This window comes from Gracilinanus agilis, chromosome 1, assembly GCF_016433145.1.
Source record: "Gracilinanus agilis isolate LMUSP501 chromosome 1, AgileGrace, whole genome shotgun sequence".
Taxonomy (NCBI): domain Eukaryota; kingdom Metazoa; phylum Chordata; class Mammalia; order Didelphimorphia; family Didelphidae; genus Gracilinanus; species Gracilinanus agilis.
The window spans coordinates 383116226-383140038 of NC_058130.1; the positions used below are offsets into that span (position 1 = coordinate 383116226).

The 23813-nt window shown below is 36.6% G+C and overlaps 2 protein-coding genes across 2 annotated transcripts in view; both read right to left on the minus strand.

Annotated features, from left to right (window-relative positions):
- LOC123252060 (adenylyl cyclase-associated protein 1-like) overlaps positions 1-11610 on the minus strand; it is a 44869-nt gene extending 33259 nt beyond the window's left edge. Inside the window, 2 exon segments of the mRNA XM_044681429.1 lie at positions 4469-4651; positions 11488-11610. Coding sequence (XP_044537364.1) covers positions 4469-4651; positions 11488-11610 — 306 coding nt within the window.
- A 167-nt stretch (positions 11611-11777) lies between these two features.
- The window catches only part of SPEF2 (sperm flagellar 2), a 196026-nt gene continuing 183990 nt past the window's right edge, over positions 11778-23813 (minus strand). The window contains exons 25-30 of the mRNA XM_044681440.1: positions 22413-22642; positions 13606-14798; positions 13242-13459; positions 12502-12710; positions 12272-12395; positions 11778-12141 (exon numbers count right to left, since the gene is read on the minus strand). Of these exons, the coding sequence (XP_044537375.1) occupies positions 11778-12141; positions 12272-12395; positions 12502-12710; positions 13242-13459; positions 13606-14798; positions 22413-22642 (2338 nt within the window). The remainder of the gene's footprint in view (positions 12142-12271; positions 12396-12501; positions 12711-13241; positions 13460-13605; positions 14799-22412; positions 22643-23813) is intronic.

The window sequence follows — 23813 nt, forward strand, 5'->3', positions numbered from 1 at the left end:
GAATTATTGGATTATCTGAAAGTCATGAAAAAAAAAAGCCCAGACATCATATTACATGAAATTATCAAAGAAAACTGCCATAATATTGATAAACAAATGGTTAAAAAAGAAACTGAAAGAATCCACAGATCACCTCCTGCAAAAATCCCCAAATGACAACTCTCAGGAGTTTTATAGTCAAGTTCTAAAGCTCTCAGGCCAAGATGAAAATACTGCAAGCAGTCAGAAAGAAAACAAATATCATGGAGTCCCAGTCAGGATTACACAGGATCTGGCAGCCAGGAAGACCAAAAACAGACAGAAAATTACAGACCAATTTCCTAAATGACAACTGATTCAAAAATCTTAAATAAAATAGTAGCAAAGAGACTATAGCCAACATATCACAAAGCTTATTCACTATATCTAGGTGGAATGTGTACCAGGAATGCAAAGCTGGCTTAATATTAGGAAAACTATCTGTATAAACGAATATATCAAACTAACAGAAATCACATGATTATTTCAATCGATGCAGAAAAACCCTTTGACAAACTACAACCACCTATCCTATTGAAACACTAGAAAGCATAGGAATAAAAGAACCTTTCTTTAAAATAATAAGTAGTATTTAAAACCATCAGTAAGTATCATCTGCAATGGGGATAGGTTAGAAGACTTTGCAATAAAATCAGGAGTGAAACAAAGATGCCCATTACCACCATTATTACTTAATATTGTTCTAGAAATGCTAGATTTAGCAATTAGAGAAGAAAAAGAAATTGAAGGATTTAAAGTAGGCAAAAAGGAAACTAAACTATCATTTTTGGGGGGACAATAAGATGGTACAATTAGAGAATCTTAGATAATGAACTAAAAACTTAGTTGAAATAATGAATAACTTTAGCAAAGTTTCAGGATACAAAATAACCTGCACAAATCACCAGCATTTCTACATATGTACAACAAAACTCAGCAACAAGAGTTAGAAAGAGAAACTCCATTTAAAATCACTCCAGACAATATAAAATATTTGGGAATTTATTTGCCAAGACAAATGCAGGAATTATATGAATACAATTACAAAACACTTTTCACACAAATAAAGCTAGATCTAAACAATTGGAGAAACATTAACTGTTAATGGGTAGGTGAAGCTAATATAATAAAAATGACACTCCTACCTAAATTAATTAACTTATTCAGTGCCATACCAATCAAACTACCAAAAACTATTTTATAGAACTAAGAAAATTAAGTAAAATTCATCTGGAAGAACAGAAAGTCAAGAATATCAAGGGAACTAACGAAAAAAATGTGAAGGATGGTTGCCTAGCAGTACCAGATCTTATATTAGAAGGGAAACAACAAACTGGGGTAAAATTTTTGTAGCAAATTTATTTGATAAAGGTCTCATTTCTAAAATATATAAAGAACTCCCCAAAGGCTATAAAACAATAATCCTTTTGATTTAGTAATACCACTAGTAGGTTTGTATCCCAAAGAAATTTTGAAAAATGGGAAAGGACCTGTTTGTACAAAAATATTGATTGCTGCCCTCTTTGTGGTGGCAAAAAATTGGAAAATAAAGAGGTGTCTCTCAACTGGGAAATGGCGGAAAAAATTGTGGTATAAATGGTGACGGAATACTATTGTGCTATGAGGAATGATTAACAGGATGCTTTCAGAAAGAACTAGAAACACCTACATGAACTGATGCAAAGTGAAATAAGCAGAATCAGGAGAACATTAAACACAGTAACTGAAATATTGTGGAGTGATCAAATGTGATAGACTTTGCTACTAACTGCAGTACAATGATTCAAGACAATTCTGAGGACTAATGAAAAAAGAATGTTATTCATTTCCAGAGAAGGAACTGTTGGAATCAGAATGCAGATGAAAACATATTATTTGGGTATATATTTTGAAGTTTTGATTTTGTAAGACAAAACGAATAATATGGAGATGTGTTTTGTTGATAATATAAATAAAACGTAGATGGAATTGCTTGTCAGCTCTGGGAGGGGGGTGGGGAGAAGAAGGAAAGGAGATGATATGTAGCATATAACTTCAGAAAACTTTTATGGAAATTTGTTATTAAAATAAAAAAAATATTAAAAAACTCTTCAGAGCCTTTCCAATTTCTGTATCTTTCTTCTGGCTTTCAAAACTTTATAACTGACTCTCCTTCACCTCCCCCTTATTTCCCACTATTTCATAATATGAATGCTCTTTTCCTGTAAGAGCATTTCTTTCTAACCATTTCAAGAAAACTCTATACTCATTCTTGTATTTCAGGTATTTCAGCTTTTGTTCACCTTTTCCCTTTCCTTTCCTTTCCTTTCCTTTCCTTTCCTTTCCTTTCCTTTCCTTTCCTTTCCTTTCCTTTCCTTTCCTTTCCTTTCCTTTCCTTTCCTTTCCTTTCCTTTCCTTTCCTTTCCTTTCCTTTCCTTTCCTTTCCTTTCCTTTCCTTTCCTTTCCTTTCCTTTCCTTTCCTTTCCTTTCCTTTCCTTTCCTTTCCTTTCCTTTCCTTTCCTTTCCTTTCCTTTCCTTTCCTTTCCTTTCCTTTCCTTTCCTTTCCTTTCCTTTCCTTTCCTTTCCTTTCCTTTCCTTTCCTTTCCTTTCCTTTCCTTTCCTTTCCTTTCCTTTCCTTTCCTTTCCTTTCCTTTCCTTTCCTTTCCTTTCCTTTCCTTTCCTTTCCTTTCCTTTCCTTTCCTTTCCTTTCCTTTCCTTTCCTTTCCTTTCCTTTCCTTTCCTTTCCTTTCCTTTCCTTTCCTTTCCTTTCCTTTCCTTTCCTTTCCTTTCCTTTCCTTTCCTTTCCTTTCCTTTCCTTTCCCTCTTTCCCTTTCCCTTTCCCTTTCCTTTTCCTTTTCCCTTTCCATCTTTGAATATCAGTACTGTGTATTGACTTGAAGGTGTAAAAGTGATAAAGGCCAGGCAATAGAGGATAAGTGACCTACTCAGGGTCACACAGCTAGAAGTGTCAGGGACCACATTTGAACCCAAGATTTCCCATATCTAGGCCTGACTTTCAATCTTTTGAGATACTCAACTGCCTTCTTGTTCATGTTTCTTGCCTCAAATGTCTTTCCCTCTTCTCATCCATCTCTCCAAATCTTACTACTCATAGTTCAGAGCCTAGCTTAAATCTATCTTTCTCTCTAGAGCCCTCCCAAACTCCTCTGGATATGACTAATTCCTCTTTATGAACTACTCTTCTATCTGTATTCTATATCATGCAGTTGTATACTTTCCTATGTCATCTGCCAAGTTTATGTGTATCAGGTCTTGTCTCCCCAGTCAGATGTCATCTACTCTTAAGAAGGAACCAAGACGTCTTTTTCTTAATCCCTATTAGAGTTCAGATCATACCATATCGATTTATTCATTCAACAAATTCTTATGCCTAATTTATATCACTATAAAACCTAATAAGGTTTTAAGTCTTTCTACCACTGAATATCAGCATGGTAGATTAGGGGTAAGTAGAGTCGATGGACCTTCTCCAAGTGCCGGTCTTCCTTTATCATTATCTCTCCTTCCTCTCCCTCCTTCAATAACTTCCAGTGGTTTCCTATTTCTTTTAGTATCAAATATAAAATCTGCTCTCTGGCCTTCAAAATTATTTATAATTTGACTTCTTACTTTTCCAGTATTCTTACACCTTTCTTCCTTTTCTATGTATTCTGTGATCCAGTTACACTGGCCTCTTAATTTTTCTTCAAAAAATACTTCATCTCCCGACTCCATGCATTTCCTTGGATTTCTCTCATGTCTGAATTCTGTCTCCCTCTTCACCTCTGCTTCCTGGCCTACTTGGTTTTCTTCAACTTTCAGCTAAAATCTTTTCTAAAATCCTATCTTCTACAAGAAGCTGTTCCTGATCTCCCTCAACGCTAATGCTTTCTCTTTGTTGAAAATCTTCAATTTATCCTTTAAATATCTTATTTGTACCTACTAGTTAAGGTTTCCCCACCCCCACCCCTCTTAGACTGTGAGGCCCTTGAGAGCTGGGACTGTTTGGGACCCTTATTTGTACCCTCAGGGCTTGGCACAGTGCCTGATACCATGTTGTTCAGTCTTTTAGCTGTGTCTGACCCTACATGACCCTATTTGGGGTTTTCTTGGCAAAGATACTCTGCCAGTTCCTTCTCCAACTCATTTTGCAGATGAGAAAACTAAGGGTTAAGTGACTTGTCCAGGGTCACACAACTAGTAAGTGTCTGAGGTTACATTTGAACTCAGTTCTTCTTGATTCTAGACCTAGTTCTCTATATCCACTTTGCCACCTCTCTGCCTGGCACACAATAGGTGCTTAATAAATTCTTACTGACATGTCTAAGAAACCGAGCAGTTATATGTCAGAAGCACTACTTGGACTCATGTCTTCCTAGCTTTAAGTTTAGTTCTCTACCACTATGCCATTCTGCCTTTCAAAGAAAAAAAATTAATCACAATATTATGTTATATAGATAGCATAAAGAACCTGATCATACTGCTCCCAGGTTACTGTGCCTTTTTCATCTTTATCAATTGCTTTAAATCTATCCAGTGTCTCAAGAAGCTCTTCCTCAGATGGCAATGGCCAAGGCTGTGAAACTACTAATAAAAATCTGCGCCAGTCAACAAACTCTGAATTCACTATTAATAAGGATGTTAGCTCTTGTAACTGTAAGAAAAAAAGATAAAAGATTGTTATATTTTACACTGACTAATTTTCATTTTATATTAATTATATTAATTAATCTTAAATCAACTAATAAATTAATTAAGATACACTAATTTATTTATTAATATTAATTTATAATATAATTGATTAATTATATTAATTGATAATAAATTAATCTACATAGACTATGTTAAATAATTATGAAACTATATTAATTTATATATTTATATTAATTATATTAAATACTTTATATAATAACACTTTATGTTAATATAGGCTATAGTATTATGGCCCATCAGTGTGACTTTTTCTTGAAATATTTGTTTCAGGGGGCAGCTGGGTAAATCAGTGGATTGAGAGCCAGACCTAGGGATGGGAGGTCCTAGGTTCAAATCTGGCCTCACACACTTCCCAGCTGTGTGACCTTGGGCAAGCCACTTGACCCCCATTCCCTACCTACCCTTACCACTCTTCTGCCTTGGAGCCAATACACAGTATTGACTCCAAAAAGGAAGGTAAGGGTTTTGAAAAAAATATTTGTTACATCATTTTTTTATACCAAGAAATTCCAGTGAAGAACCTCAAGTTTTTATGATAGAGCATACAGACTGCCCTAAACTGTACAATGTTGCTACTTTGTCCAGCTGATAAAGCATTGTTGTTTTGCTTTTTTGGAATTTGGATTCATTCATATGGAAATGCAAGCAAGTAAGTGGTTTAGTGGACAGCAATCTAGGCTTAGAGATGGGAGCTCCTGGGTTCAAATCTGTCCTCAGTCACTTCTTAGCTGTGTGACCCTGACCCTGGACAAGTCACTTTATTCCAACTGCCCAGCCCTTACCACTCTTCTTCCTTGGAACCAATACTCAGTATTGATTCCAAGATGGAAGGTAAGGGTTTAAAAAAAAGAATTTTGAGTATGGCATATATTGTCTCCTGCCATTGAACCAGGGTCTAGTTATATGACGCTATACTGATATCATCTTGTGTGTTTAGTCCTATAATAGTTGATTGTTTTGTTGCCCAGGAGGTCTAAGCTTAAGATCAGTTTACCTTTGTTTTTTAATTTGTTCAAGTAAATGTTGACTTGTGGACTACATGGCTCTTAGGAATGCTCTTGGAGAATTATAAATGGTTGAATATGAAAATTTGAGGCATCAGGTAATTTAATCCTAACTCTAAATTTTATAGACATGGAAATTGAGAGAGAAGTTCAATGAATCAATTGAACACAGTTCTTTGATCCTAGACCCAGAATTCTTCCCACTATGTGAAACTGTGGATGCCCTTAAATAATGCTTAATATGTATTTAGATATGATGGAGAGTTAATTATTTTTAATAATCCTTACTTTCTGTCTTAGTAGCAACTCTAAAACAGAAGGGTAAAGGCTAGGCAATGGGGGTTAAATACTTGGTAGGCAATGGGGGTTAAATGACTTGCCCAGGGTTACACAGCTAGGAAGTATCTGAGGCCAGATTAGAACCCAAGACTTACTTCCTAAGTCTAGGCTTTGGTGCTCTATCCATTATGCCACCTATATATCTGAATACACTTTCCTCTACCTTTTACTTGAACCTCTTGTTTTCTTCACACTTTTTCAATGATCAGCCCCACCAATCATATTTACCCTTCTCTTTTTCAGGATTGAAAAATTGCTATCTAATCTTGGCTGGCCCTTTGATGGCCACTCAAAAATCCTTTTAAAATAATTGATAAATTATTAATAAAAATATTTAATTTTTCCCCTGTTGATTTTCCTAGAGAAGAAAGGAATAAGCATTTATATATTGCCCACTATGTTCTAGGCATTGTGTTAAGCACTTTACAAATATTATCTCATTCAATCCTCACAACAATCCTGTGAGGTAGGAGCAAACATTACCCCCCAGTTTTACAGTTGAGCTAATATTATCCCTATTTACTGGGGCAGATAGAGGTTTAGTCAATAGAGTCACAGAATTATTAAGAATCTGAGGTTGGATATGAATTCAAGCCTTCATGCCTCAAGACTCAGAACTACTTAGCTGCCTATTTCCTAGAGAAATAATTCTAATTCGTTTTCTTCTTAAATTTGCCTGTGGGTTCCAAGGCAGAAGAATTGTAAGGGATAGGCAACTGGGGTTAAGTGATTTGTCCAGCTAGGAAGTAAGGGTCTGAGTTCATATTTGAACCCAGGATCTCCTGTCTCCAGACCTGGAGCTCTATCCACTGAGCACTTGCCCTGATTATCTGTAGATTACCTCATTGCCTACTTTACTGATAAGAGGTATGCTACCCAAGTTCCTTTGGCTATCTCTCCACAATTCAAAATCTTTGTAGTCTTTTTCAGTCTGTCTCAGAGAAGTGTCTCTCTCTTCCTTTCTTTCCTTTAATTTCATTCAACTATGAGCAAGAAGACAGAAATAAGCAATCCTGGCCCTAAAGGAGCTCAAAGTCTAATGGAGTGAGGGAAGTGGGGATACTACATGTACACTGAAGTGAAACCATGTAAAAATAATATTTTGTGGGAAGGAAAAGTTGGGGAAGAGGTAAAGAGGAAAGAACTCTTCTGCCTTGGAACCAATACATAGTTAGTTATTGATTCTAAAATTGAAGGCAAGGATTTTTATTCAAAAATAAATTATTTATAGGGGCTGCTAGGTGGCTCAGTGGATAGAGCTCCAGGTCTACAGACAGGAGGTCCTGGGTTCAAATATGATCTCAGATCTTTACTTCCTAGCTGGACAAGTCACTTAACCCCAGTTGCATAGTGCTTACAATTCTTCTGCCTTGGAATCCACATTTAGTATTGATTCTAAGACAGAAGGTAAGGGAAACTTCCCAAATATCCAAACAGTCATTGTACTTTAATAGGGCTGAACAAATAATAATCTATTAATATGGTATCATATTGTTGTAACAAATTGTTGTTATGGTTGTTATTCAGTCATTTCAATCATTTCCCATTCTTCATGACCCATTTGGGGTTTTCTTGGTAAACATACTGAAGTGATTTGCCATTTCCATCTCCAGCTCATTTTATAGGATGAGGAAACTGAGGCAAACAGGGTTAAGTGATTTGCCCAGGGTCACATAGCTTGTGTCTGAGGCCAGATTTGAATTCAGAAAGATGAATCTCCCGGATTTAAGTCTCCACACACTCTATCCATGGCATCCTGAAGCTGCTTATCTAATGAAAATGAAATGTGCTTTCCCTACTAATCATGATGCCTTTCTCCATGATGCCTTTCCTTATTTTCCCCTAGTGGAAATGAGCTCTCCCATCATTTGTGTAAATGTTAGGTACTTTTCTCTCATTCTATATTCTACCCTATGCTAATATTAATTGTTTAAAGACCTATCTATCTAAAAGCTCTATGAATACAGGGACTCTTATTAACATACTGTATCTTCCACAATTTTTAACACAATCCCTTCTATACATTAGGCATCCCTCAAAAGTTTTATTTAAACCCTTACTTCTTGTCTTAGTACCAATTCTAAGACAGAAGGTCAAGGGCTAGGAAATGAGAATTAAATGACTTGTCCTGGGTGTCTGAGGTCAGATTTGAACCTCAAACCTCTTATTTGTAGACATTGCTCTCAATCTACTGAGCCATTTAGTTTCTCCTCTCTCAAAAAAGTTTGAATGAATGAATAACTGGGAACCTGAAACAGATCAGAATTTAGTACAGAATAATAGAAAATAACTGCCATTTGTATAGGCTTTAAAGTTTGGAAAGTCCTTCAACTACATTGTCTTGGTTGGGACTCACAACCACCCTTTGAATAAGTATTTACAGATATTAAATCTGTTATGCCAAGGAAGAATTGAGATTCAGACGGGCCTATTATCACAGTTCTGGGGAAATGTCAGAGGTTAGACTCAAAGCCATGCCTTCCTCATTCTCAGTCCTGCCCTTAATTCACTCTCTATCAGGTTGTCTCTCAGAGCTTCTTTGAGAATAAGGCCATTATTATTTCAGAAACATGAACTTCTAGTGCCAGACTTCTACTTGAGAAGTCATAATTCACTTACAAAAGAGGAGAGACACCTAAAGTTCTCAAACTTGGAGAATGATGACATACCGAACATGATGGAAACCTACTTCAGATAGAATGAGGTTCAGCCAAGCCTTGGGAATGTGGTTTGTTCCAAGGTTCAAAGTCACCAAGTCAGACAAAATATCAGTGAAATGTTTACTTCCCAAATAACCTAGTGAAGGAATAAAAACAATTTAGTACATTTCATGGATTTCCCCCTCCCCCAGCCCCCAAGAATAAAAAAAAACAACCAAGTAGCAAGAACTACTTATAAAAGGACAATTAATGTTTGAAGTAGGTAATATTTAAATATGTAATTTTTCTGAAAAAAGAAGCGATAAAACTCAACACATTCCCTCTGCAATTGTTCTTTTCAAGTGAAAAAGACCTATGTTTTACGTAAAGAGTTTATTCCCATTCTATTTTTCACATATTAAGAATCAATTTCCATGCTTCACATGGCCTTTTAGAGGGCATTTTTTTCATCCTTGGAAGAGTATTTAAAGTCAACTTTTTGGTAGGCATGGGTTGAGTGTCTTAAATGCATATCAAAGACACGTACCTTTTTTTTTCTAAACACGTACCTTCCATCATAGAATCAATACTCGGTAATTAGTTCCAAGACAGAAGAGTAATAAATGCTAGGCAATGGAGCCCAGTGTCACACAGCTAGAACATGTATGATGCCAGATTTGAATCCCAGGACCTCTTGTCTCCAAATCTGGCTCTCAATCCACTAAGCTTCCTACTTGGAATTATATTATGCTCTAATTAGACATATTTACTTCACCAGACTCTCCATGTACCAGAATGTACTTGCCATTCAAAGATGAGAGAACTGATCTCATTGTTAAATTATTAGAATGAAAGTATATGCTTAATTTAGAAATTTGCTGGATAAATATTTCCAAGTAACTCCTGAAAGAAAAGCATGCCCATTTTTTTTTTTTGCTGTGTTGACTTGGTTTGCCACCCCCACTCCAAAATCACTATCCTCTTCATGCACATGCATTAAAACAAAAGATAAATAAAAGTAAGAGCTGAATCTATTCCAACAGAAAATAGCTGGTGCTACATTGCAGAATACCTTCTGTGGCCAGGAGGGGCTCCTATGGATATTCAGGGTTCTTTTTGGGTCCAGAGAATATAGGGGTTCTTGGTTTAGGAATAAAAAGAATGAAACAGATGCTATTTCTTGAGTTTTTAAAAATGACTAAGTTGTTTCAGTTTCTTAAATCCTGAATGAGCTTTGTAACTTGTTACAACTTTTTGGCAAAATGAAATAACTTTTAAAAATTTTATGAGTTTAAACTGCCTGTTCATATACATAACTTTAAAGTTTATGAGTTCAAAATGCATGTTCATTTGAAATGTGGTAGGCAATTTCTTCAGTGGAAAAAGATGATCCTCTTTTCTTCTTATGTGAAGTGGCTTTCCAGAAGAGAATTACCTTTCCTTTCCTTTTTTTAAAAATCCTTACCTTCCATTTTTGAATCACTAGTGTGTATTAGTTCTAAGGCAGAAGAGCAGTAAGGGCTAGGTAATGGAGGTTAAGTGACTTGCCCAGGGTCACCCAGGTACAAAGTGTCTTAGGTCAGATTTGAACCCAGGATGTTCCACCTCTAGACCCGGCTTTCAATCTACTGAGCCACCAAACAGCCTCCATGAATTATCTTTTGAACAGTATGGAGTAGTGAGCAATACAAAGGTGTTACAGTTATCTCTATGTAGTTATGTCATGAGTAGGCCAATGTTTCCTTTAACCATTGGGTGTAGCCCATGGATTCTTTCTCAGAAGAGTGTTTTTCAATGCATAAAATGAAATACTCTATTACAAAGAAAACCAAATATATTGAAATTCATCTATCAAAAAAATTTTTTTAAGTTCGTGGATCTCAGTTGAACTCATGCTAAATGAATTTAGTAATACTGAATTAGACCTCAATATTTAGAAAGACAGAAGTCAAGAACTCATTAAGATTAATCAAAATGAATTAAAGTGGAGGCATAAATCACTGAGAAGAACACTGAAAACATAAGAAATTTATGTGTGAATTAGTGGTTATACATGTTTAACATACATTTGAATTATTTAACACACATTTTTGAGTTTATCTCACTGGCTGTTGTGCAAAATTACATTAAAATACAATTTTAAATTCATATATATGTTTTTTCCTCAAGGAATCTCAAAAAGGGCAATTCATGTTATGAAGCACATAATGACAGAATTTCCACGAGTGTGATGGAAGCCCAAAGAGATGTTCTTGTGAATTTGACACACGGCTGCAAGAGAAGCTCTGGCAGTCATGCACTAGAGGGAAGTACTGAAATCCCATTTGTTAGACACTTCCCTTAATGTGGTCCTGCTGTACTCCTGTAGTATCTTTATGAATGAGAAGCTGAGTCTTGTCTGTGCTGATCTCTGGTCACTAGAGCTCTCGAAAAGAGGCATTAGAGGATTTGCTGCTGGAAGGGGCCATAGATTTCATCTAGTCCAATAACTCTCATATTACAGAAGAGAAAGCTGAAATCCTACAGGGTTTTGAAGCCAAGAGAGGTTTAGAGTTTGCCTCTGGTCACACAGGTAGTAGCTAAGAGACACAGGATTCAAACTCAGGTCTTTTTGTCTCCAAGTACAGTATTCCTCCTGTACAACAATATGGCCATTCCATATTCCATAGTGCAGGTGCTGGCACTTGTACAACACTATTATAAGAACCCATGTGTGTACTGGGCATCAAGGTTTGCAAAAATGCTTTTTTTTGTAACTCTGTGAGGTAGTGCATATGCTATTATCCTTCTTTTACAGATGAGGAAACTGAGGTTCTGGCAACTGAGTTAGAATTTGAATTGAGGGAGCCTGACTTATAGTCCAACAAAACCCAGGAGGTTTCAGCAAAGAGCATCTTCAGAGCCATTTCCTTGATCATCCGTGGTTATTTAAAGTAGATCTGGACACCAGTTCTTCTAGAAGAAATTTAGCTGATTATTTGATTTTAAATTCTAGTTAGAAGACATTTGATAATAGTTGTTTGAAGACCTCTAGACTTTATGTGAAAAAAATTTGAAGCCCCAATTTTTTTTCTTTTCCATAATGCTAATCACTTTCATAAAGACTATCAGAGCTAGAGGAGCAATCAGAATTGGTTATAGTGTGGTCAACTGGTGGAAGTGTATTTCTTTGCCAAGAAGTATTCCATAGGTGGATGGCTTTTTTGGGGTCAAACTTATTGATGTCTGGAGAATTCAACTGGATTATTAAAATGTCTGTCATGTTCTCAGGACCCATTTTAAAATACATTTGTGACTTGGTTAGTTTCATCTGACTGAACCCACGTTCCGCCTCAGCTGAACTTGCAGGGAGTGTCAGCACCAGATCCACTAGGGTCAATATATTGGGATACTTGTATGAGTAGATGGAATTCACAATATCCCAGGTTAACTTTCGGATGTTCTGAAATCTACAAAAAAATGAAAAGCATCAAGAATTGCTAGATTCCAGTTATCTAGGTGCCTACAGAGATCTATTAACACATTAAAAGCTTCAATATTGATTTATCATAATTGAGCTTTCTGAGCTTTCCTTCTTACCGATCATAAATCTCTAGTTTCATCATACTCCATTCTGTGTCCACTTCATCAATTTTCACATTGGCCCCTTCCAACACAGGCTCATAATGCTTTGTAAGAATTGATACCTCTTTCTCACCAAACTCTATAGGATGGACATAAGAGAAGGTTATATGGGGTAAAAGAGAAAATATCTACAGAGATTTCAGAATATTCAGACCACAGATATAGGATTAATATTTAGATTTTACCTTGATCTATCTTTCTTGGCCATAATTTGAAACTTCCAATAGTGGTTGCCCTAACCACATCATGGCTGGCATCACTGAAACAATCATGAAGATGCTTTGAGAGATTTGTTAAGACTGTGTTCCGTACTTCAGAGATATTTCCATTTCCTGTCAGTTGGTTACCATGAAAGTGTGTGGCTGACTCTGCCAGACGTTCCTTTGGACCTGGTCTGAAACATGTTACAAATTAAAATAAGTCATAAATGATTTTTTTTCTTAAAAAAAACACCTTACCTTTTGTCTTAGAATCCATAACAAGTATGGATTCCAAGACAGAAGAATGATAAATGCTAGGCAAATGGGATTAAGTGGTTTGTGTAGGGTCACACAGCTAGGAAATATCTGCACTCAGATTTGAACCCAGGTTTTCCCAACTTTAGACCTGGATTTGTATATACTGTGCCATGTAGCTGTCTCAGTAAATAATTTTTTAAAAGTAAAAACCCTTCCCTTCCATCTTAGAATCAATAACTGTGCATTGGTTCAGAGGCAGAAGAGTTATAAGGATTAGGCAAGTGGGATTAAGTGTCTTGCCCAGGGTCACACAGCTAGGAAGTGTCTGAGGCCAGATTTAAACCCAGGACCTCCTGACTCTAGATGTGGAGCTCTATCCACTGAGCCACCTAGCTGCCCCTGTAAATAATTTTCCAAAGAAACTTACTGCGTGCCCTCTAGTTCATCAATCATCTAAGATGTCCTACCTTTTTTTATACATGTTGAGTGTTCCTAGTGTTGATTGTAGGGTTGCAAATACATCTCCTATTGATGAATTTCTGTCCTGATTGACTCGAGACAAAATGCTGAGAACATTGATTACATCTAGCAAGAAGTGAGCAAATCTGACAACCTCAGCTTGGAGAAGGAACTGTAGGAGCTTTTGAGCTTTCTGATGATCAGTGGAACTTCTGCCTTCTTGCATCTATAGCATAGCCAGGAAATAAAATGATAGCTGACTTCCTTCAAAATGATATAAAAATGCTTAATGAAAGGGGTTTGTTTGGGGGGAGGGTATAATGGTTGGTTTGTTTTAAAAGAAAGTTAAATAATAGATTCAAAATTACTTACTGTTTTTAATTGCTTGACAATTGGAGAATATCCTTTGAGAAAGATTTGTAGAGCCATCTGTAACCGAGGGAGCCATCTATTGTTGCCAACTCGAGAGGGAATCACAGGGCGGATTTTAAGGTCCTCAAAGGCAGCTATCAGAGCATTTGTATTTGAAGGTGAATCACGGTAAAAATAATATATATTCTGGAGAAGATCATTCATAGTTCTGTATAATTGGATGCTCTGCAATGCTTCTTGGTAGGCTAGTTCAAGCCTATGTGCAAAGCAGTGGACTGTTTGCACACATGGCTGAATTTCTTTCAGAAGCCTGGCCACACCATTGTTCTCTGCCACCATGACAGATGCACCATCACTCCCAAACCCAACAAGTTTTTTGGACCAATCTTTGCTAGACAGATTTAGTTGAAGATTCATCTCGAGTGTCTTTTCAATGGCACTTTTTATTGCTACAGGTTCAATCTTGTCCACAGTCTGCACTCCAACAACCTGACAGCAGACTTTGCCCTCATATGCAAACTGTATATAAACAACTTTCGTGTCTTCTATGAAGTTGTCTGAGCCACCATCACTGATGAGTGAGAAGAACTTACATTTTTCTAATTTCTCTCGAAGAGATATACGTTCTACTTCGGCAATAAAGTATATGAAAGTCCTGGCTGACTTGTCAGTTCTGAATATTGGGCCAACGTCTACACCCTTCATATCATCCAGTTTACACATCCAGACAAAGTCTTTGAGAGGACGTCCAGTCTTGGCAATAGCATGACATGTTCTAAAGAGGTTTTCTATTCTTCCCAAAATAACTTTGTTCCTATTCTTTAGCATCTGCTCTTTGGCAGCATCAGTCAGGGAAGAGACCCCTGTTGCTTCTGCTAGAACAGCCTTGGTGTGTGCCTCACTGTTGTCATGTGCTTGGAGAAATTCAGTCCTAAAGTTGTTGGTGCCATAAAAAAAACTAACTTGGTTCCCCCCTGAGTTCACCCCATGTTTGCGACACAAGCCACAGAACATTAGGTCTGAACTGTCATCATACAAGAGCCAGGGGTATTTTTTTAGCCAAATTTTCAAAAATTGGTTGTTCCTCTTAGGTAGGTAATAGTCAAGATTTCTTAGCCTTTTCTTTTCCTCAGCATGTCTTCTAGTATCAACTGAAGAGCCTCCTTTTTTAAAATACTTCCATGGTGTTTTGGCTATAGTTTCAAAAAGTAAATTAACAAAACATATAAAATCTCCACTTCCATGATATTTTCTCTACAATGATGACACAAAATAATTTAATTCTTAAACTTTTTATATTTTTTCCTACTTTAGTAGGAAAATTAGTTTTTTTTTTAAAAATTAGGAATTCCTTATGAGTCAGTCATTCCCTCCTAAGGGTCAAAGACCCTAAGAAGATCTTTTATATTCTTGTGCTACAGGAGATTAAAGGCAAGAAAGATCACTTTAGAGTAAAGCATTTAGAGAAAAAGTGGAGTTTGAGTTAAGCCTTGAAGGATGGCTACATTTTGGATAAGTGGAAAAGGTGAGAGGAAGCATTCCAGGCAGGAGGAACATAAACAAAGGTGTGTGGATAGAAAAGTACAAGCCAGTGTTCTTTAAGAGAGTGAATAGAAAACTTTGGTTAAAGTGGGGTTTGTGTAGGCAAGTTATAAGAGGTAAAGTCTAAAAAATAGGAAATAGGTTGGTGCCAGATCATGGAATGCCTTGAATGTCAAGCTAAAGAATTTGGAATTCATCTTATAGGCTCCAAGAATCATAAAAGTTTTTGAGTAAGGAATAGGATTAATTTGTTTGGGTCATCCAGGATAGGATGGAGAGGAAAGAAAATGGAGGTGGGGAGAACATGTAGGAGGCTATCATGGTAGAACATATAGACTGTGATAAGACCAGATCAGAGTGGAAATGATAAGAATAGAAAGGAAGGGATGGACATAATCAACATTATGAAAGAAAAGATGACAAAACATGGTGACTGTAGAGGAGAACTGACATGGGGGAGTCAAAGATGAAAAGGTGTCAGGATGGGGTAACTAAGAGTAATCAGATTACTTTTGATAGAAAATATATTAAAGGGAAGCAATGTTATGGAGAGCATGAATTATTCCTGAAATTAATAATGAAATATACCCCATATGCTTGAACTATTAAATACATTCTTTTAATTTCTCTGCCTCACTAGAGAAAAGATTAGGAGATTAAAAACAAAAACAAAACCATGACCAGTGGCCCAATTTACACACAAAGACAGTTTCCTGAACAATTGGGACAGATAATTCAAAGTTTCTGTTGTTAATGGGGTAATGTGTAGAAGCTGGACATAACTGATTTTGTGGTGGTCTTGCACATTATTTATCATGTATAATATAGTCCTTTATTTCTCTTTTTTTGGAAGTTATTTGACACATTATTATTATACTCTTCCTTGTCCCCATTTTTCCTTTGTCTTCTTTCCTCCTATTATAGCTTCCCTTATAGCATACTTACTTTTGTACATATTTGGTCTCTGTTCCCCACTACGTATCCCTCTGCCCTCCAGTAGAAGTTAAGATCTTTAATGCCAGAGATTGTGCTGTTGTTTTGTATCCCTAGTACTTAACAGGACATCTTGTACAGAGGAGAGATTGAATACATGTTGGTCAAAATGAATTGTTTACTACAAATGTTTTACTTTCTCTTTTAAAGTACCAGAACCCAAAGCTCAAGAAATACTTAGGAGAGTGAAGGTTATAGAACTTCCCAGCCCCTGCCCCTCTTCTGGAGCCATCTCCACTGCTTCTTCTTGCTTTTTTTTTTTTTTTAGTCACTTGATGTTTAGAGAAAATATGCACTCTTTAAAGCCAATGTCTATGTGTTTGTCGAAAAATGAAAGATGTCATAATATAATAATTTAGACACACACATGTATATATACACATATATGTAAATTATATGAAATCATACGAGAAAAGATTGATCCTAAAAGAAAGTCTGTTATAGTGGAAAGAACATTTGTTAATGCATAATTGGTAATGCATACATGGTAGAGATGATGGGTATCAGTAAATTGTCCCATTTCTATAACGATGATTATTTGTGTTTACTTTAATTGGCATTATTATTCTTGTCAGACTAGTGACCAATAATGTGGCTGTTTCTGAGGATTTAAGATAGACGAACTCACATGGTCATAATTACTTCCAAAACCACCAATGAAGTATTGAGGGAATTACATCATTATCTTTTGGGAGGTTATTCCAGAATGATTTTTAAAATGCAATTTATTAATGTTTCCTCACCAGGAAAAAAATGTTGAGAATAAAAGACCAAGATATAACTCTGATCATGACACATGGTCTAGAACCAGTGATGTGAAATACAAATAGAACTGGGCCACTAAACTACATACAAGGATCCCTGTGTGCTGCATATTATTCTAGAAAACCAGGTTAACTTTATCCATGTTCTATTGTATTTTTACTTATTTTATTAAATATTTCTTAATTACATTTTAATTTGGTTCAGGAGGCGTGAGAGTATTGTGGTTTAATGTCTCTGGTTAAACAATAACCAGATGAGTATGAAAATATAATACATATCAAAATAATGAATCAATTTCATATTTACTAGACTCAGACTGATGCCCATTCTGTCTCTTATTGGCTTCCCCTAGATATATTGACCACAGACATTTTCCTGCCTTTAGGGAGTATTTCAGCTTTTCCAAAACCCTACAAGACACCTAAAGAACACTTTCCTATAGTTGCCTTTTTCATAACTAAATGTAACATCTCAGTGTCAATTGAAGCTGAAAACTAAACTATTGACAGATAATAGTTGCAACAATAAGATTTGGTTTCCTGATATGGACTTGCTAAAAGAATAACTTGGACACCAGAGATCAGTAAGATGCAGTTTTAGGAATATTTCATTGTTTGGTCCTTTTAGTGGTATCCGACTTCTTTGTGAAGTCAGATGTGGGGTTTTCTTGACAGAGATACTGGAATGTTTTGTCATTTCCTTCCACAGCTCATTTTGCAGATGAGGAAATTGAGGCAATGAGGTTAAATGACTTGCCCATTATGCTAGTTATTTGATCTGGATGAAATATAGATCAATATCTATTGCCCAAAGTCGCAATCTTTTCTGCTAGTAAAGTCACCAAGTCCTCCAAGCTAAGTACTTCACTGTTCTCAAGTAACTTAAAATGGGAACATTTAGTCCAAATACCTCTTTTTATAGAGATCCAGGGAAATTAAATGACAAACATTGGAGGCAGGATTCAAACCCAGATTCACTGCATTGTGTATGTGGGAGCCTCTTGAGTTGGACCTCTATTGTAACTAATAAGGTTCTTAGTGATACATTTTAGGCTGCTTGAGTTCTTAGGCATAGAATAAATCAATGACTCAAAGTTACAAGATTAGTGACATCTACAGCTGTGACAACATCTGAGCCCTTCCTTTCTTCCATGTTCTTTTGGCCAGTGGTTTGCAGATCCCGGGCATGTTCAGGATGTGTGTTTTGTTTGAGAATCCTCAGATATCATCTGTAGAAAAGTTATGTTCTTTCCCTGAAAGGCTCAGATTTCTACTGAAAAAAACTGCATAGAAACCACACGAATCTCCTAAATAATTTGGGGAGAAGTTTCATTTCAGCAAAGGAGGAGATCTTAGTGTTCTGGCTTTTTCAGGTGACATTTTTATTCTTTCTGAGTCAGCCTACGTGACAGACTTAGCCCTTGATGTCTGGAGACAAGATGTTGCTACACTCAGGTCACACTGTGGTGCTCTTTATGATATTCTTCTGATTCTTGTGTGCTTGGTACATTAGGCTCTCAAAACATCACATTGTAATGCAATTTGCCAGGAACTGTGGGGCTTTTCCTGAAGGACTGTTTTGTCTAGGCTGCCTGAAATGATTGGGTTACAAGTTTTGAGATAACCTTTAATGGCACTGGTCTGTCTTCTCTTTTGGTGTCATGCCAGGACACCTGAGAGAGAAAGTTTCTGGAAGTTAATCGATTTGGATCTATTTAGCTCACAATGACCCTCACTCCAAGATCTCCTAGAATGATTAAATTTTTTCAGCTTACAATTTTCTGTGCGAGCCTTTAAATTGAGTTAAATTGCTTGAGCCTTTACTAAAAGGTGGTGACGATCAGGGTAAAAATGGTCGTGGGACAATCAATGTCTGGCAGGCAGGAATAGAGGGCATCAGGAGAATATAGTGACATTGTCCAAATCTCTTCTTTCACTAGAGATCAGTGGTAATAGTTGGTGACAATGCGAAGGCAATTAACCCTGAAATGGTCATTCGTTCAAATTCCAAGGAATTAACCATGAGAGAAAAATCTAACAGAGTTCAATGTCTTTTGGCATAATCCAAGGGAAAGCATTGTTTTAGACATTCTACATTTGCCTCTCTGACACTCTAAATTATTTTTTATAGGAGGAAACTGAAACCTAATGATGTGTTTCACAATAACATTTGAAGAGCCAAGACAAAAATTGAAGTGATGGTTTAGTCAGGGGATAGCCGAGACAAGAGTAAGTTTCGTATTCTTTCTAACTGAAAGGAAATGAAAGGGGCTAAAGGAAAGAGGAACAAGGGAGATGGCTTGTGGGGAAATCACTGAAGGAACCAAATGATAAATTCTCAAACTTCTAAATGTCTGGGATTGTCTTAGATGTTGAGAATCACACAAATACAATAAAATGTTCATATTACGGGTTCTCATGTACCATAGCATACAATAATTGGGAAGAGCTACATCCTTTGTGATTCTTGCTTGTGGACTCTTCACAGAGGTCCATAGAGTGTGCAGGTCTTCTCTAGTTCTATGGAGTCTACCATGTTTGGAGCATGAGGGGTCCACCAGTTTTTCTTTTGCTCTTGCTTACATGATTGTTTTACTCACATGTCTGGTGGGCAGTGTGGTGGAGTGGGGGAGGATGCTGACCTGGATTTGAAGACTAGTTCTGCTACTTATTTACTACTTTTGTCATTTTGAAGAAATCACATAGCCCCTCTAAGCCTCAGTTTCTTTATTTTCAAAATTAAAGGGTTGGCTAGATGGTTTTCAGGTCTAGAACCATGATTTTTTATCTAACAGTTTTTAAATCCTTTGAAATAAGTGTAACACAAGTTTTTTTTTTAAACCAGGGAGTTTGGAATAATTAAGAAAGGTATCATGGTATAGTAGATAGAGTACTGGACTTAGAGTCACGAAGACTTGAGTTCAAATTCTAATTCATGGAGCAAGTCATTTAACCTCTCTGCCTCATTTTCCTTCCTTCCTTCCTTCCTTCCTTCCTTCCTTCCTTCCTTCCTTCCTTCCTTCCTTCCTTCCTTCCTTCCTTCCTTCCTTTCTTTCTTTCTGTTAAAAACTCTTACCTTCTGACTTAGAAATGATACTAAGTATCAGTTCAAAGACAGAAGAGAGGTAAGAGCTAGGCATTTGTGGTTAAATGACCTGCCCAGAGTCACACAGATAGGATGTGTCTAAGGTCACATTTGAACCCAGGACCTTCTGTGTCCAGGTTGTCTATTCACTGAGCCACTACTTTCTATCTCATTCTTTTCAACTGAAAAATGGGATGAAGGAATTGGTTTAAATAACCTCCAAAGTTTATGATACTATTAATGTTTTATTTAACAACATAAATAAAGTCTTTAAATAAAAGTTAATTTTGGTACTCAAGTGGGTAAATCACATGCAGAGGCAATTTCTTTGGTAACTAAAGCATTAGGTCTTACAATTTGTAAGACAATATTAGATACCTACCGTCTCATGTCAACCCTCTTAGGCATTTACTTACTTTAACCCAATAATCTCCTTTTCCCCCAGAAACTGCATATAGGTAATTTAATGCCAAAGGGAACACAAATATCAAGAAACAATTTAGTTAGTTATAACATTCTTTGTAAATGAGACTTTAAAAGCCCTATTGTGGACACAACTTCTGTGTAATACCAAATCTGTTATTTTTTCAGAGGTATATTTCATTATGCTTCCAGAAAACCCAACAGATTCCATTCATGTATTATGATGGCTATAAGAGGACATATGAGGAAATGTTGAAATGTTCCTTCCTCCCTCCCCCCAATATTTGAATGTTAACATGTTTTCCTAGAATTAAGAAATTTCCTAATCATAAACTAGAATTTTATTTCATTTCATATGGCTTTTTGAAATTTTGGAATTTTCTAGAGTACAAAAGTAGGTCTAGTTCCTTTTCCTTTTTCTAAATCATAGGAAGAACTTGCTTGAGAAAGCAGATATGTGCTATAATGAAAGGCATTGATGCAATTAGGGGGTTCCCATCTATTATAAATATTCTGATACTGAAAGAGTCTGAGAAACCAGGCACTTCTCTAATGACTTGGACTTTAGTGACGCAAAAGCAGAGCTCAATGACATCTTTCTGAGCCCTGAATGTTGAAGTCACCCAACAGACAGAGAGCTCCCAGCCATGACCTCAGGCTGAGGGCCAAGGGAACATTCACCCTCTTTAATCCTATATTTTAAAAACAAAAACCTTCCAGACATGGGACTCATATTTTCCAAAACCTGTATTAATCAAGCAACAATGAAAAAAATGGATTTCTTTAGTTTCATCAGGACTTATCAGTTCCTAGATAGTCCTCAGTGCCAGACAACTTCCAATGGCTGATGCCCTCAGGTGGCTCCTTTCAGTTCTGCTGTTTCCACTAACATGAGAGCAAATTGCAGCAGGGCAGTCCTGCTTCCATAACTCAGGCTCCCTTCTTTTCTGGGGGGTCACTGCCTTTGGCTTAGTTTCTGCATGAAGGCCAGTGCCTCATCATTCTCTGGGCATTACATGGTTATTATTTTCAATACTCTCTTGCCTATTCTGTTTTCCTGCTCCAGATGCCCTCAGCTGCCTCTGACAGTCCACATGTTTCCTTGAATATATGACAAATCCCTTAAGAAGCCTTCTCTGACCAATTTCCCCACCGCACGAATCACTAGTTGGCTTTGTTCGCCTGACCCTTTACTTATTGTTTGCCATTCATTTTCTTAAAGTTGTTTATGTTCTCTAGTGGTTACTTATATATGAGTTTGTCTTTTCTTCCCAATTTAAATTATAAAATTTTCTGAAGGCAAAATATTTGTTACATCTCGTTTGTAGTGGAAAAGATTTTGGACTTGAATTCGGAACAACGAGGTTGGAGTCCAAGATCTCATAAGCTCTGCAACCACTTAACCTCCGTGGACCTTTACTTCCTTATTTGTAAAAGAGGAAGACAAATATTTGCACGGACCAATTCAAATGGTCATTATAAATTGTAAAGTGCTAAATGATCATAAGGACTACTTTTAAATCTTGAGTAGCCAGAGGTGGGAAGGGCTGCCCCCACTAAGGACCTATCCTTTTTGTTTTCTTCCCTCATCCCCTTCTCTAGCAAGATCCATTCCAGAACCCACCTTGGAAAGTAGGACAGTCTGTGGGAAGAGCCACCATATATCACCAAGCAAAACTTATGTTGGGACCAATTCAAATGGGCCCATCAGAATCAATTATACAATTTTCAGTGAGAGCATTTACACTCTGAAATCTGTAAGAGCTAAAAACCATGACTTGATTTATTGTTTTGCTTATTGTCTAGGCTTAAGAAAGTGACAGAATGTTATAATCTTAATAGTTTGGTGAATATATTTCCCATCTTGACTATGAAGCACTTACCAGAGTTCTTCTCCCTATTCTCTTTCCTTCCCTATTCAAAGAAGTGATAATTCTCTTATTGTGTTGGCTAATTGGTACTTTCCTGGGAGAGCCTGCATAAATAATTATCCTCCCTACCTTTTGGTGCCATCTGCATAAACTCTTTTCGAAGGGTGTTGAGTTGTTCGAGAGTGAGAAAAGTATTCATTTCTTTCTCCACAGGTGGAGGCCGGACAGGAGGAAGTGGATCTGGAAAGACTTTCACATCACCATTGATGTAGAAATCTTCATCATTTAAAATAAGTTCATTCTGAATCCTTGTTGAGGTTTCAATGTGGTAGTGAGCCACTTCAGTTAATTTTTCCACACTGCCCAGAAGGAGAACAACATACAAAGGATGTAATTCTCAATTTAAAAAAATGCTAGAATGATGAGTGTTTATATAACAGACATCTTGCAAATTAGAGGGCATCTTCTAGCTAAGAAAGATACTTTGAAGTACATATTAAAATAAGCAATAGGGGATAACAGGTTTTATAATTTATACATTTTATAAGAGGATATTAACAATGTTTTGTGCTGTCCTTAAAAAAGTGTTCTGTGATTTCATCAGTTTAAGAAACCAATGATGGAAATGCCTTCTATGGATGCAGATTGGCCAAGTTTCTCTAAATTATAAGTTTAGAGTTGGCTGAGAATACAGAGATAAAATATTCATCATGGTCAACACAACTTTTATTTAGCAGAGGCAAGACTTGAACTCAAGTCTTCCTGACTTTAAGCATGGTCTTCTAACCATTATACATAGTGCCTCTCTTTCTGTACTAAAGGCAATTTATTAAAAGATAAGGTATCAGGGGCAGCTAGGTGGTTCAATGGACTGAGAGTTAGGCCCAGAGATGGGAGGACCTGGGTTCAAATGTGACCTCAGACACTTCCTAGTTATATGATCCTGAGCAAGTTAATTCATCCTCATTGCCAAGCCCTTACCATCGCTCTTCTGCCTTAGAGTCAATAACAGTATTGATTCTAAGATAGAAGGTAATTGTTTAAAAAAAAAAAAAGGTAAGGTGTGCATGAGTCAATTTCATGTCCAGAGAGACTGGTCAAATATTAATGACATATTAATAATTTCTTTTGGATAATGAATCATATCACATCATCTTAAAGGATAAATTCAATAAATATTAGAGATGAAGATGTCTCTAAATTTTCATATTTCACTTTTCTTTTGAATTACTGCAATTCTACCTAGAGCCCAGCACCTTCTTTGATGGGAGTATGCCATGCTAAAAGGTCCTGTGCCAGCGTCTCTCATGACTCACAATCAAAACCAAAGTTCTTCAGAGAGATCATTGTTATTACTTTTTATGACCTTCACATGAGCACTTGTTTTGTGTAAGTTTTCCTTAAAATAATCTTTTAGGCAAACATACATTTGGCATTCAAACAACATGGCCTTCCTTCCTTCCTTCCTTCCTTCCTTCCTTCCTTCCTTCCTTCCTTCCTTCCTTCCTTCCTTCCTTCCTTCCTTCCTTC